Source organism: Lampris incognitus, chromosome 10 (assembly GCF_029633865.1).
Source record: "Lampris incognitus isolate fLamInc1 chromosome 10, fLamInc1.hap2, whole genome shotgun sequence".
NCBI lineage: Eukaryota > Metazoa > Chordata > Actinopteri > Lampriformes > Lampridae > Lampris > Lampris incognitus.
The window spans coordinates 5,528,305-5,541,926 of NC_079220.1; the positions used below are offsets into that span (position 1 = coordinate 5,528,305).

A 13,622-nucleotide genomic window follows, 5' to 3' on the forward strand; every position below is an offset into this window, starting at 1 on the left:
GGGGGACAGCTAGGAAGGTACTTGGTGTGTCATTTGGACAGAGGAAGCAAGACAAGGAGACCTGGTGGTGGAATGAGGGAATACAGCAAAGTATATGGAGGAAGAGGTTGGGGAAGAAGAAGTGGGATAGTCAGAGAGATGAAGAAAGTAGACAGGAGTGCAAGGTGATGTGGCGTAAAGTGAAGAGAAGTTGCGAACGAAAAGGTATATGGTGAGTTGTATGACAGGATAAACACTAAGGACATAGAAAAGGACTTGTACTGATTGGCTAGACAGAGGGACCGAGCTGGGAAGGATGTGCAGCAGGTTAGGGGGATCAAGGACAGAGATGGAAATGTGCTGCCAAGCAGGGAGATTGTGTTGAGAAGGTGGAAGGAGTACTTTGAGGGGTCAATGAATGAAGAAAATGAGAGAGAGAAGGGTGGATGATGTGATGATAGTGAATCAGGAAGTGTGGTGGATTAGCAAGGAGGAAGTGAGGGCAGCTATGAAGAGGATGAAGAGTGGAAAGGCAGTTGGTCCTGATGACATACCTGTGGAGGCATGGAGGTGTTTAGGAGAGATGGCAGTGGGGCTTTAACTAGATTGTTTAACACAATCTTGGAAAGTGAGAGGATGCCTGAGGAGTGGAGAAGAAGCATACTGGTACCGACTTTCAAGAACAAGGGTGATGTGCAGAGTAATAGAAGCTAGGTTAAGAGGAGAGGTGGTGATCAGCAGCAGCAGTATGGTTTCATACCAGGAAAGAGCACCACAGATGCGATGTTTGCTTTGAGAATGTTGGTGGAGAAGTATAGAGGAGGCCAGAAGGAGTTACATTGTGTCTTTGTAGATTTAGAGAAAGCTTATGACAGGGTGCCAAGAGAGGAGGTGTGGTATTGTATGAGGAAGTTGGGAGTTACAGAGAAGTATGTAGGGGTGGTGCAGGATATGTATGAGGGCAGTGTGACAGTGGTGAGGTGTGCGGTTGGAATGACAGATGGGTTCAAGGTGGAGGTGGGGTTACATCAAGGATCGGCTATGAGCCCTTTCTTGTTTGCAACTGTCCAAAGTAACGGGGAGGGCAGAAGAGAGGTGAAGAAGAGAGTGCAGGCAGGGTCGAGTGGGTGGAGAAGAGTGTCAGGAGTGATTTGTGACAGAAGGGTACCAGCAAGAGTTAAAGGGAAGGTTTACAAGATGGTTGTGAGACCAGCTATGTTATATGGTTTGGAGACAGTGGCACTGACGAAAAGACAGGAGGTGCAGCTGGAGGTGGCAGAGATGAAGATGATAAGATTTTCACTGGGAGTGATGAAGAAGGACAGGATTAGGAACGAGTATATTAGAGGGACAGCTCAGGTTGGAGGGTTTGGAGACAAAGCAAGAGAGGCAAGATTGAGATGGTTTGGACATGTGTGGAGGAGAGATGCTGGGTATACTGGGAGAAGGATGCTGAATATGGAGCTGCCAGGGAAGAGGAGAAGAGGAAGGCCAAAGAGGAGGTTTATGGATGTGGTGAGGGAGGACATGCAGGTGGCTGGTGTGACAGAGGAAGACGCAGAGGACAGGAAGAGATGGAAACGGATGATCCACTGTGGCGCCCCCTAACGGGAGCAGCCACAAGCAGAAGACTAAAGTATGTAAAGTGTATTCATAGCTGTGGGAGGTCAAAGGCCGGCTTGCATAAGGTGTCCTGAGCTTGGAATAAAAAGCTCCACGTTTCTGAAAAAACGACCCTCCCCAGTTAGGCTGACTACATTGTGTTCCGTCATTTAGCATTGTTCTCAAAGTGGCCATGTTGACAGGTGGGATTCAACACAGACAACTGGAGGTCAAGGCCGGGTCAACTCCTTTGTGATTGGCTGAGTATAATTACACTTTCTCAGTAGGACAATTACCTTGCATGTATGTCTAGGTGGATGTTCTGTGTGTACACGCATACGTGTATTTGTGCAGCGTGTGCGTGCTGCCTCGCTTATGCTCCAGAGATTAATCCCAAAGTGAATTGTAGCACCTGACTTGCTCCCAGCAGTTTTGTCAGTGAGCGTCGCCCCTTGTTTTCAGCCCGATTAACATCTTGTAATCTGACCGTAATCTCCTGGCTGTTCCCTCATAAGACAGGCAAGGGTTTGCTCTCGTGTCATAGTTAACGTCATGTTGATTGTTCCGCTGCAAACTCTAATTTCACCTCAGCTTACCTCTTAAATATCAGCCAACGTCGATGACAACGCTGTATACTTTACACTTTGCTCCCAGAATGCACTCAGTAAACCCTGAAAACGAAATATTGTCTGTTGTATTTTCTGTATCAGAATCGGAAACACTATTTTTCATCCCATGCACTTGCACACATGAAATGACCGTTTGCCCCAGCCCGCAGCAGTGCAACACGAAGACAAAAACACATATCCAAGAACTACAAGAACACACATATCCAAACTAACACAGACGCACATCTACTGTCCAAGAGAACGAACACCAGCCAGGATGACTACCGGTCTGCATGGGCTAGCAGCTAGCTTAGCCTGCCCCGCTTCCGCATCCTGTCAGACCGTCCTCAGTGTTTCCTCCTCGGGTGCAGCTCCAGGCCAGGGCCGTGGTCCTTGGGCCCACAGGACGCAGCAGACCAGGCTCTCCCAGCCGATCCAACGCCAGCTCTCCCAGCCAGACACCTTCGACACACCTCCCCGCACTCCACACGACGACACTAAAAACACAGTCAAGGCTCGGCGAGGCCGCCAACAGACCACCCTCGGTGTTATCGGAACTGCCGGTCTGCACGGGCTAGCAGCTAGCTTAGCCTGTCAGACTGCCTTCGGTGTTACCACAGCTCCGGTCAGGGCCGTGGTCCCTGGGCCCACAGGACGCAGCAGACCAAGCTCTCCCAGCAGATCCAGCGCCAGCTCTCCCAGCCATTAAACCAACAGACAAGACAAACAGAAGACAAACTTAGACGCAGATGTGGACAAAGACACTGCATGGACGGTACTGGGCGAGGCCACCACACACGTGAATGTGCGCCGCCATCTTCCCACACAGAAGGGAAGAGCCTCTTATGTGTTTATGTCACCGCGTGAGCGGTGATGTCTTTGCACTTCTGTCATTTCATAAATATTGTTTCAACAGTCCGATTCTGGGTTGCATTCTCCAAATGACAAGGCGTAATTAACCCCTAAACCGCCCGTCGACGTGTCTACATCTCGTCCACGTGACGGGACGTATTCATGCTGGACTTAATTTCAGCATTAGCCGAGATATTTCCACGTGGAGGTGCTGTGACGTCAGTCGTCAGAAACTAAAAACAATAACTAAGTAGCTGCAGGAACACAAGTAGGGCGGGGCCTGTTGTGGGCTGCCTGTCGCTGACATGCGTCTGTCTGTGGGCGGAGATGGAGGTGAGTGGATTTTCTTGGCTGGTGAGGCCTCTCAGCCCAGCTCAGGAGTAAGGTTAATGGAATTGGAGGGGGAATGGCTTGCTGATTAAGCCGAGCCGGCTGAGCCGACCTGAGAGGCCCAAATCCTCCCCCACCTCCCCCGGCCACACGGCTCCGTCTGTGTTTACTGGAGCTTTCCTGTACGCTGGCCCATACAGGAGATGGTGCGTAAAAATGCCGGGTAATGTGGTCTGGTCCCTCTCCGGTACGTACCATGGCCGGGACAGCGAGCGAGGTGCTGGTGCCGTTGTTATTTCTTGTCAGCCAACTGCTGTCTCTATCGATCTGTCGACTATCCATCGATATCGGTCCTCTTGCCTAACTTGCTGACCTATGTGCACCCATAAAGTTTCCATATGTTGTGCATGAATTAATCACAGGTCAGAGCCTCGGGACTCCGGACAGGGACAAGATGATCGGGCCTGTTAAAGAGGAGTCGACTACCCCACCCTCCACCCCCAGCAACACACGTGCACGCATCATCAGAGGTCACTTGGGGTCGAGTATGACTGTCCTTCAGGACGCCTGCACGTGACAGCTTTTTACGTGGAGTGGCTGACGCACCTGCAGCCACCACACAGTCCTTGGCAGGGGGTGGGGTGGGTGGGGGGGTGGTCAGAGTCCAATGGCATGGGGACCACCCTCTGTTGCAGCCTTCATCCTTCATCCGTTGTGACGTGGAGACATCTTACACACACACACACACACACACACACACACACACACACACACCCCACCCGTCAATCCAACCTGGCGTTGGCACGGTGACGACAGTCAGGCGGAGTCAGGAGGGTATTTAAAGCAGACCCCTGCATGAACGAGGAGACCACGCCTGAGGAAAACAGGGGAGACAGCGAGAGACAGCGAGAGAGAGAGAGAGAGAGAGAGAGAGAGAGAGAGACACGCGAGAGAGAGACAGCGAGAGAGAGACAGCGAGAGAGAGAGACAGCGAGAGAGAGACAGCGAGAGAGAGACAGCGAGAGAGAGCGAGAGAGAGAGACAGCGAGAGAGAGACAGCGAGAGAGAGCGAGAGAGAGAGAGAGACAGCGAGAGACAGCGAGAGAGAGAGAGAGAGAGAGAGAGAGAGAGAGAGAGAGAGAGAGAGAGAGACAGCGAGAGAGAGAGAGACAGCGAGAGAGAGAGAGAGAGAGAGAGACAGCGAGAGAGAGAGAGACAGCGAGAGAGAGAGAGAGAGACAGCGAGAGAGAGAGAGAGAGAGAGAGACAGCGAGAGAGAGAGAGAGAGAGAGAGAGAGAGAGAGAGAGAGAGAGAGAGAGAGAGAGAGAGAGAGACAGCGAGAGAGAGAGAGAGAGAGAGAGAGACAGCGAGAGAGAGAGAGAGAGAGAGAGAGAGAGAGAGAGAGAGAGAGAGAGAGAGAGAGAGAGAGAGAGAGAGAGAGAGAGAGAGAGAGAGAGAGAGAGAACACCTGGGATCTGCTCGGCAGACGAAAAGAGGAGGAGGGGGGGAAAGCAAACTTGCACAGAGAAGAGAGCGCGCCAAAGTCCTCCTCGGCATAACAGTAAAACAGGAGAAGCGGAAGGGGAGGAGCAGCAGGAGCGAGCGGAGGGCGAGGTCCACCACGCGCGACCTCGACATGAGCAACCCCGGCTCGACGTCCAGCGTCCGTCTCGCCGAGATCGCCCCGCCCACCAAGGTGACAGGCGGCCCCACCACGCCCCGCCGCGGACCCCCCCAAGTTTAAACAGAGGATGACCCGCCAGTTCAAGAGCAAGCCCCCCAAGAAAGGGGTCAAAGGGTAAAGGGCAAAATTCACCTAACCTAAACCTTTTTTGGTTAGGTGAACTAATCTAATTTTTTTTTGCATTAAAAGTACGCATAGACCTCAAATCATTCATATTAGAAAATAATTAATACTCATTAGATATAATATACACACTAATCACCAGTGTTTTATAGCAGCATAATTCCACCAGTCGGTATAATGGCCACACGTTATGGTGGGCAGCGTACTCAGGAAACTGAAGTTCGTGATAAATGTCATGTCATTATAACGTGGCACCAACATGAGCTGTTGTTTTGGTATTACTTTGGTATTGTTTTGGTATTACTTTGGTATTACTTTGGTATTACTTTGGTATTGTTTTGGTATTACTTTGGTATTGTTTTGGTATTACTTTTGTAACAATAGGAAATATTGTTAGGAACCATTGTTTAGTTCCTTGTTTACACAGGGGTCGTTTATGTTGTTGCACCTGGAATAACGGACCGAGCATGATGCATAACCTTACGTGTCGAAGTTATTATTAAAGTTTACAGCCCAGTGGAGTTGAAACGAGTTGTAAAGTCTCGTTAGTAGAAGGAAACAACACACTTTAACAACTTTGGTATTACTTTGGTATTGTTTTGGTGTTACTTTGGTGTTACTTTGGTGTTACTTTGGTATTGTTTTGGTATTACTTTGGTATTGTTTTGGTGTTACTTTGCATTCAGATGTTTTCTTGCCAGGTTTGGAGACGAGATCCCAGGAATGGAGGGCCTGGGCTCCGGTGAGTACATCACGTTTGATCCCCTCTCATAGTCAACACGACTTTCCTAATAACACAAACCAACGTGTGGAAAGAAAAACCCCGGCGGGTTAAGAAACTAGTGGACCGGGACGTCCGGGTGGCGTAGCGGTCTATTCCGCCAACACGGGGATCGACGGTTCGAATCCCCGTGTTACTTCCGGTTTGGTCGGGCGTCCCTGTACTGGCCGTGTCTGCAGGTGGGAAGCCGGATGTGGGTGTGTATCCTGGTCGCTTGCACTAGCGCCTCCTCTGGTCGGTCGGGGCGCCTGCTCGGGGGGGGGTAGCGTGATCCTCCCACGCGCTACATCCCCCTGGTGAAACTCCTCACTGTCAGGTGAAAAGAAGCGGCTGGTGACTCCACGTGTATGGGAGGAGGCGTGTGGTAGTCTGCAGCCCTCCCCGGATCAGCAGAGGGGGCGGAGCAGAGACCGGGACGGCTCGGAGGAGAGGGGTGATTGGCTGATTTGGGGAGAAAAAGGGGGGGGGGCTCGGGGGGCCGAACAGCGTCTGTGTCTTTTTACTGACAGTGTCACGTGTTTATGTACATTATATTACAATATGGAGTCTGTAGTTTGAATCTTATGCATGTTTTATTGAATCATAAAGTAGTGTAAACTAGTAATAATACCCGTTAGCCCCTAGCTAACAGGTCTGACCCTTTAGCCGAGCGGTTAGTGACGTCGCCTTGTGGTGCAGAACACCTCGTATCGAATCCCGCAGCGGGCAAGAAAGTAACCAATTACATTACATATATACAAAGTATCTTTCTGATATTTCACATCTGGTGTTTAGCATTTATCCACATGTGTTATGTTATTCGTGTGGGTTTGTGTTCACCAGTTGTACTTTATAAGCTGCTTGGCATGACTGTACTGCTCCCGGCGACCTTCCGCCTCCATACATGGCTGCTGACTGGACCAGTCAGCTGGTTCGTGGGTTCTACACGTGTGTTTGTTCAGAACCAGGTCTCCATCCGGTTCCACACCGGTTCCGTGGGTTAACTCAAGCTTGTCGGTAGGCGAGTGTGCGGATATAACCTGTCGTCTTCCTCCTCTTCATCTCCTTTCAGACTTCACGGTCGTGTGTCCATGGGAGGCCTTCAGCCACCTGGAGCTGCACGAGCTGGCCCAGTACGGCATCATATGACGAGGCTCCGAACCACAGCCAACGTCCTTTCACCAGGACCGGATCCGCTCGCCCCGGTTAGGATGCCGAGCGCGGGCGCAGTAATGACGTCTGCTAATGACATGTGAACCGGTACACAATAAAGACGAGCGAAGAAGAGAAGTCAGAACCCGTCTCCTGTAATACACACCCGGATTCTGGGGAATTACACAACACTATTAAGGTCGCTGTGTAAAAGCCTCTTTAAGGGCTCTAACTCATCTGAGCGCAGTACAAGACAGGCTGGCCATCAGCATCACGGGCTGTAGATTGACAGGTTGTCAGTAGGGATGTTTCCCCAGAGGTCATGACAGATAAGTGAAGGCCTTCCCTGCTGCCCTTCATACACCGTCGTTTTTTAATGAACATTCATTGTACTTATAGCAAATCCACGTGTTAGCAAATCCACGTGTTAGCTTATAGCAGGCCCACGTGTTAGCTGGTCCACGTGTTAGCTTACAGCAGGTCCACGTGTTAGCTGGTCCACGTGTTAGCTTATAGCAGGTCCACGTGTTAGCTTACAGCAGGTCCACGTGTTAGCTGGTCCACGTGTTAGCTTATAGCAGGTCCACGTGTTAGCTTACAGCAGGTCCACGTGTTAGCTTACAGCAGGTCCACGTGTTAGCATATAGCAGGTGCACGTGTTAGCTTTATAGCAGGTCCACGTGTTAGCAGGTCCACGTGTTATCTTATTTGGCTGACGTCACAACTATATGAGCTAACTTCACAGACGTTTGGAGGAGAGCGGATCTGTTTACTACGGAGCCCTGCCCCCCAGACTGGTCAGTCACATTTTATTTGTAGTTCGTTCGTTGAATGTTCATGTTCATTAGCTCACAACGAACGAACTACCAATAAAAAAAAATCCAAGTGACCACTCAGCGGCTCCATAGTTCTCCTTTGGCTCCGCATCTTGTGTGTCTGTGGGAGCTGTGTGGTCTCACCAGCTGCTCTCCGTGTGTTGGCTGACTGGATGTTTGTGTTCGGCCCTCGGAGCTCCGCTTTACGGCTGATCTACTCATGGCCCCACTGGGTTAGGAGTAACTGACATGTGATCTACTCATGGCCCCACTGGGTTAGGAGTAACTGACATGTGATCTTTTCATGGCCCCACTGGGTTAGGAGTAACTGACATGTGATCTACTCATGGCTCCACTGGGTTAGGAGTAACTGACATGTGATCTACTCATGGCTCCACTGGGTTAGGAGTAACTGACATGTGATCTACTCATGGCTCCACTGGGTTAACAGTAACTGACATGTGATCTTCTCATGGCCCCACTGGGTTAGGAGTAACTGACATGTGATCTTCTCATGGCCCCACTGGGTTAGGAGTAACTGACATGTGATCTACTCATGGCCCCACTGGGTTAGGAGTAACTGACATGTGATCTTTTCATGGCCCCACTGGGTTAGGTGTAACTGACATGTGATCTACTCATGGCCCCACTGGGTTAGGAGTAACTGACATGTGATCTTTTCATGGCCCCACTGGGTTAGGAGTAACTGACATGTGATCTTCTCATGGCCCCACTGGGTTAGGAGTAACTGACATGTGATCTTTTCATGGCCCCACTGGGTTAGGAGTAACTGACATGTGATCTTCTCATGGCCCCACTGGGTTAGGAGTAACTGACATGTGATCTACTCATGGCCCCACTGGGTTAGGAGTAACTGACATGTGATCTTTTCATGGCCCCACTGGGTTAGGAGTAACTGACATGTGATCTTCTCATGGCTCCACTGGGTTAGGAGTAACTGACATGTGATCTTCTCATGGCCCCACTGGGTTAGGAGTAACTGACATGTGATCTACTCATGGCCCCACTGGGTTAGGAGTAACTGACATGTGATCTACTCATGGCCCCACTGGGTTAGGAGTAACTGACATGTGATCTACTCATGGCCCCACTGGGTTAGGAGTAACTGACATGTGATCTTTTCATGGCCCCACTGGGTTAGGAGTAACTGACATGTGATCTACTCATTGTCCCACTGGGTTAGGAGTAACTGACATGTGATCTTCTCATGGCCCCACTGGGTTAGGAGTAACTGACATGTGATCTACTCATGGCCCCACTGGGTTAGGAGTAACTGACATGTGATCTACTCATGGCCCCACTGGGTTAGGAGTAACTGACATGTGATCTACTCATGGCCCCACTGGGTTAGGAGTAACTGACATGTGATCTTTTCATGGCCCCACTGGGTTAGGAGTAACTGACATGTGATCTACTCATTGTCCCACTGGGTTAGGAGTAACTGACATGTGATCTTCTCATGGCCCCACTGGGTTAGGAGTAACTGACATGTGATCTACTCATGGCCCCACTGGGTTAGGAGTAACTGACATGTGATCTACTCATGGCCCCACTGGGTTAGGAGTAACTGACATGTGATCTTCCCATGGCCCCACTGGGTTAGGAGTAACTGACATGTGATCTTCTCATGGCCCCACTGGGTTAGGAGTAACTGACATGTGATCTACTCATGGCCCCACTGGGTTAGGAGTAACTGACATGTGATCTACTCATGAGTAACTGACATGTGATCTTTTCATGGCCCCACTGGGTTAGGAGTAACTGACATGTGATCTTCTCATGGCCCACTGGGTTAGGAGTAACTGACATGTGATCTTCTCATGGCCCCACTGGGTTAGGAGTAACTGACATGTGATCTACTCATGGCTCCACTGGGTTAGGAGTAACTGACATGTGATCTACTCATGGCCCCACTGGGTTGGGAGTAACTGACATGTGATCTACTCATGGCCCCACTGGGTTAGGAGTAACTGACATGTGACCTACTCATGGCCCCACTAGGTTAGGAGTAACTGACATGTGATCTTTTCATGGCCCCACTAGGTAGGAGTAACTGACATGTGATCTACTCATGGCCCCACTAGGTTAGGAGTAACTGACATGTGATCTTTTCATGGCCCCACTGGGTTAGGAGTAACTGACATGTGATCTACTCATGGCCCCACTGGGTTAGGAGTAACTGATATGTGATCTACTCATGGCTCCACAGGGTTAGGAGTAACTGACATGTGATCTTCTCATGGCCCCACTGGGTTAGGAGTAACTGACATGTGATCTTCTCATGGCTCCACTGGGTTAGGAGTAACTGACATGTGATCTACTCATGGCTCCACTGGGTTAGGAGTAACTGACATGTGATCTACTCATGGCTCCACTGGTTAGGAGTAACTGACATGTGATCTACTCATGGCTCCACTGGGTTAGGAGTAACTGACATGTGATCTACTCATGGCTCCACTGGGTTAGGAGTAACTGACATGTGATCTACTCATGGCTCCACTGGGTTAGGAGTAACTGACATGTGATCTTCTCATGGCTCCACTGGGTTAGGAGTAACTGACATGTGATCTTCTCATGGCTCCACTGGGTTAGGAGTAACTGACATGTGATCTACTCATGGCCCCACTGGGTTAACAGTAACTGACATGTGATCTACTCATGGCTCCACTGGGTTAGGAGTAACTGACAAGTGATCTTCTCATGGCTCCACTGGGTTAGGAGTAACTGACATGTGATCTAATCATGGCCCACTGGGTTAGGAGTAACTGACCGGTGCTGACCTGTACAGCAACAAACCACGTGTACGACGCGGCGCTCTGCGTGGGCCCACAGGAAACACGTCACAAATATCCGGTCAGGCCATCAGTTGTCAAGTAAAGGTCGACACGTCATCGCGTATTAATACATAACTAAACTTTATTAGCTCACAAAAGGTTCATTAAGTGGTCATAAAATACAGCATTAGTCTATATGTTAGCGTCTACTAGAGCTGTACAAACAAAACGAAGAACAGCAGAGATTCAGAAACACGTCACAAAAACTACAAAAAACAACTTCAGTGCACGGAGGAGAAAACCTGCAGGTAGCTCTTTAAATTACAGAAGACTCAATGTGCAACAGGTGTTAATCAACTATGACGAGGGGTAATCACTGACTGAGATGAGTAATTATCTGTTAAACCGGAATATAGGGTGAATATTGAAAGTGGTTCTGTCTTTACTGTGGTTCTGCTACTCAGCAGGATGTTCAATATTCCAGTTTACTGATCATTAATATTCACCCCTGTTGTAACACAGAGGATTCAAATGGCTTGTGTTTGGTACAGCGAGATGTGTGACATCATCCCATGCGGCGATTACGTAGATTATATTTAACATCTTAATGATAATGAAGCAAGCTAGACATATAGAAGAGCCCCGTTTTACTCATATATTCTTCAGTAATTACAAGTCGTCATAGTTCAGGTTGCATTGGTTTTACTCATATGTTACATTGGATATTTTCAATGTAACGTAGTACATTGAACAGCCCGTGATTTAAGGAGTTACAAAAACACAAAACCAACAAAATGAAGAAGAAGAAACAATAAAGGCAAAAATTTTTTTAAAAAAAATCAGTGTTGTTGATTATAAATTAGAATTTGTGTGGCAAAGCGAGGATCCGTCTCCACGTGCGGATCAGTGACGGCAAATATCATGTTTAACGTGCAGGCGGGCGTTTAGCCGCCTCGCCGGAGTGCGACCGGAGTAGGTGAGATGATCAGCACGTGGCTGAAACAGAGGGTGGACTTACATTCGTACACCTGCTCCTGTAGGACACGTGTATACTTCTCCCAAATAACATAAAATCATAAATCATTCAGTTTTAGGATAAAGTGCAAACATTTGATGGTTATAAACATTAAATAACTGGTACGAATTCTTTTACTTTGACAGTAGTACCCACACACACACACACACACACACACAGAGAAGAATGCCAAGGAGTTTAGAAAAGAAGGCAGAGGTGAAGTGTAAACTGGTCCATCTCGCAGGTGTTAGCCATAATATATGGAGGTGTGCACCATGTGCGACTACGGCGAGCATCAAATACTCCTCCCGTCGTATGGACTAATCTGATCAGAGAGGAAGAGCAAACACCGTATCCTTCCTCAAAAACACTCTTCAGGGAAGCCTTTTCACCAAACAGGGCTTTTAGAGGGAGAGACAAACAAGAGAAATAAGAAATAACCACCAACGATTGTCTGCCTTCCTGCCCACACCTTCCTGTGACTTGTCCCCCCCCGCCCCCCGTCCCCGGTCCTCTGTGGAAATCACACCAAGTCAACAACAAGTAGAACATCTGGCCTCTCTCTCGCCACACTGAGGCGAACAGCTGAGGCCTCCGGCGGCTGCATCTACGACCTCAAACTCCACCCTCGCTGCTCTTAACGCACCTTCCGCGTGAGTTTTTCGGTGACCTTTGACCCGCCTCCGCATATCGGAATAGCGACGGCGCACCCGTGTCACCCAAACACGAGCTCGGGAGGACGCGACGACGAAACCCTCGCCAGCCGTCCGCCTTCTCTTCCAGCGGAGGAAATGTACGACTCTGTGTTGTTGTGCACCGTCACTTTATACCATCATTAGACACACAGAAGAAAAAAACAAAAAAACACTACACAACACCATCTCTCCTCCGCCTGTTACACGAGGCCATCAAACCGATCAGAGGCGTTCATGCGGAGGCAACAGAGGAAACGAGACGGCGCCTCTGCACATCACCGGACAAACCGTGGCGCTGATGAGGGACGCCGTCTCCCCGACCCCGGCGAGGGAAAACCTTATGAAACACATCGACAACCTGCGTGTCCCCAGCCCGCCCGCGTGCCGACTGAAGCTTACAAAACAATTAAGGAAATCAACTATTAAACGAAAGGATTCCAAAGCGATTAAGGCTGAGAGTTTCTGTCTGCAAACCTCGAAGGGAGGAGAAAAGCGGATGAACGCTCACGCGGCAACACCCGCGTAGTCTTGAAGGATCCGATCGGGTTTCCAGCCGCGTGAGAAAGGCTGCGAAGATGAGTCTCCTGTTTCCCGAACTCCTGCGGCCGATCCCGATGCGGAGCCGTGGACGCGACGGCCTCGCGTCGTCACGGCGATTCGGGCGTCAGAGAAATGACAAGAGACCTCTGGAACCCCAACGTCCTCCCAGAGTCCATCACCGAGGGGGTCAGTCAGTAGCTAGGCACCATGTGACCAAGGTCATAGTCATGTAAAAACGTAATCCGTGGGAGTGTGTGTGTGTGTGTGTGTGTGTGTGTGTGTCCTGGTATGCGAGTCGAGTCCATGATGTGTGTGTCTGTGTAACCCTGTCCCAGGGTCCAGCTGTGTGTGTTCACTATGTCTGTGCCAGCTGCAGCTCCTCCAGCCCGTGTTTGCCCAGGTGATACCTGGCCAAGTCCTTCCGGGTTACAAGCCCTGTCACCTGGAGACAAACAAAACCACATCACACACCGCGTCACTCTCATCACCACAACAACGCACACTCAACAATACTCGTGTGTATTTTTACGAGGACACACACAGGAGGAAAAGATGGTGAGACGGCGAACACACACAAGAACACGCTGATCTCTAAACAGATGATAACGCATACACAAACACACATTCTCACACACACACACACACAGGGACGCACACAGACGGACAAAGTGA

The 13,622-nt window shown here is 49.7% G+C and overlaps 2 protein-coding genes across 2 annotated transcripts in view; one reads left to right on the plus strand and one right to left on the minus strand.

Moving 5' to 3' along the window:
- The first annotated feature begins 4,893 nt into the window (after positions 1-4,893).
- On the plus strand, positions 4,894-7,218 carry LOC130119620 (retinal cone rhodopsin-sensitive cGMP 3',5'-cyclic phosphodiesterase subunit gamma). The gene is given in 4 exon segments (XM_056288178.1): positions 4,894-5,100; positions 5,102-5,169; positions 5,880-5,920; positions 7,011-7,218. Coding segments are annotated over 4 exon segments (279 nt in total). The 5' UTR covers positions 4,894-5,007; the 3' UTR covers positions 7,088-7,218.
- A 5,015-nt stretch (positions 7,219-12,233) lies between these two features.
- clcn7 (chloride channel 7) overlaps positions 12,234-13,622 on the minus strand; it is a 36,620-nt gene continuing 35,231 nt past the window's right edge. Inside the window, 1 exon segment of the mRNA XM_056287660.1 lies at positions 12,234-13,392. Coding sequence (XP_056143635.1) covers positions 13,306-13,392 — 87 coding nt within the window. The 3' untranslated portion in view covers positions 12,234-13,305.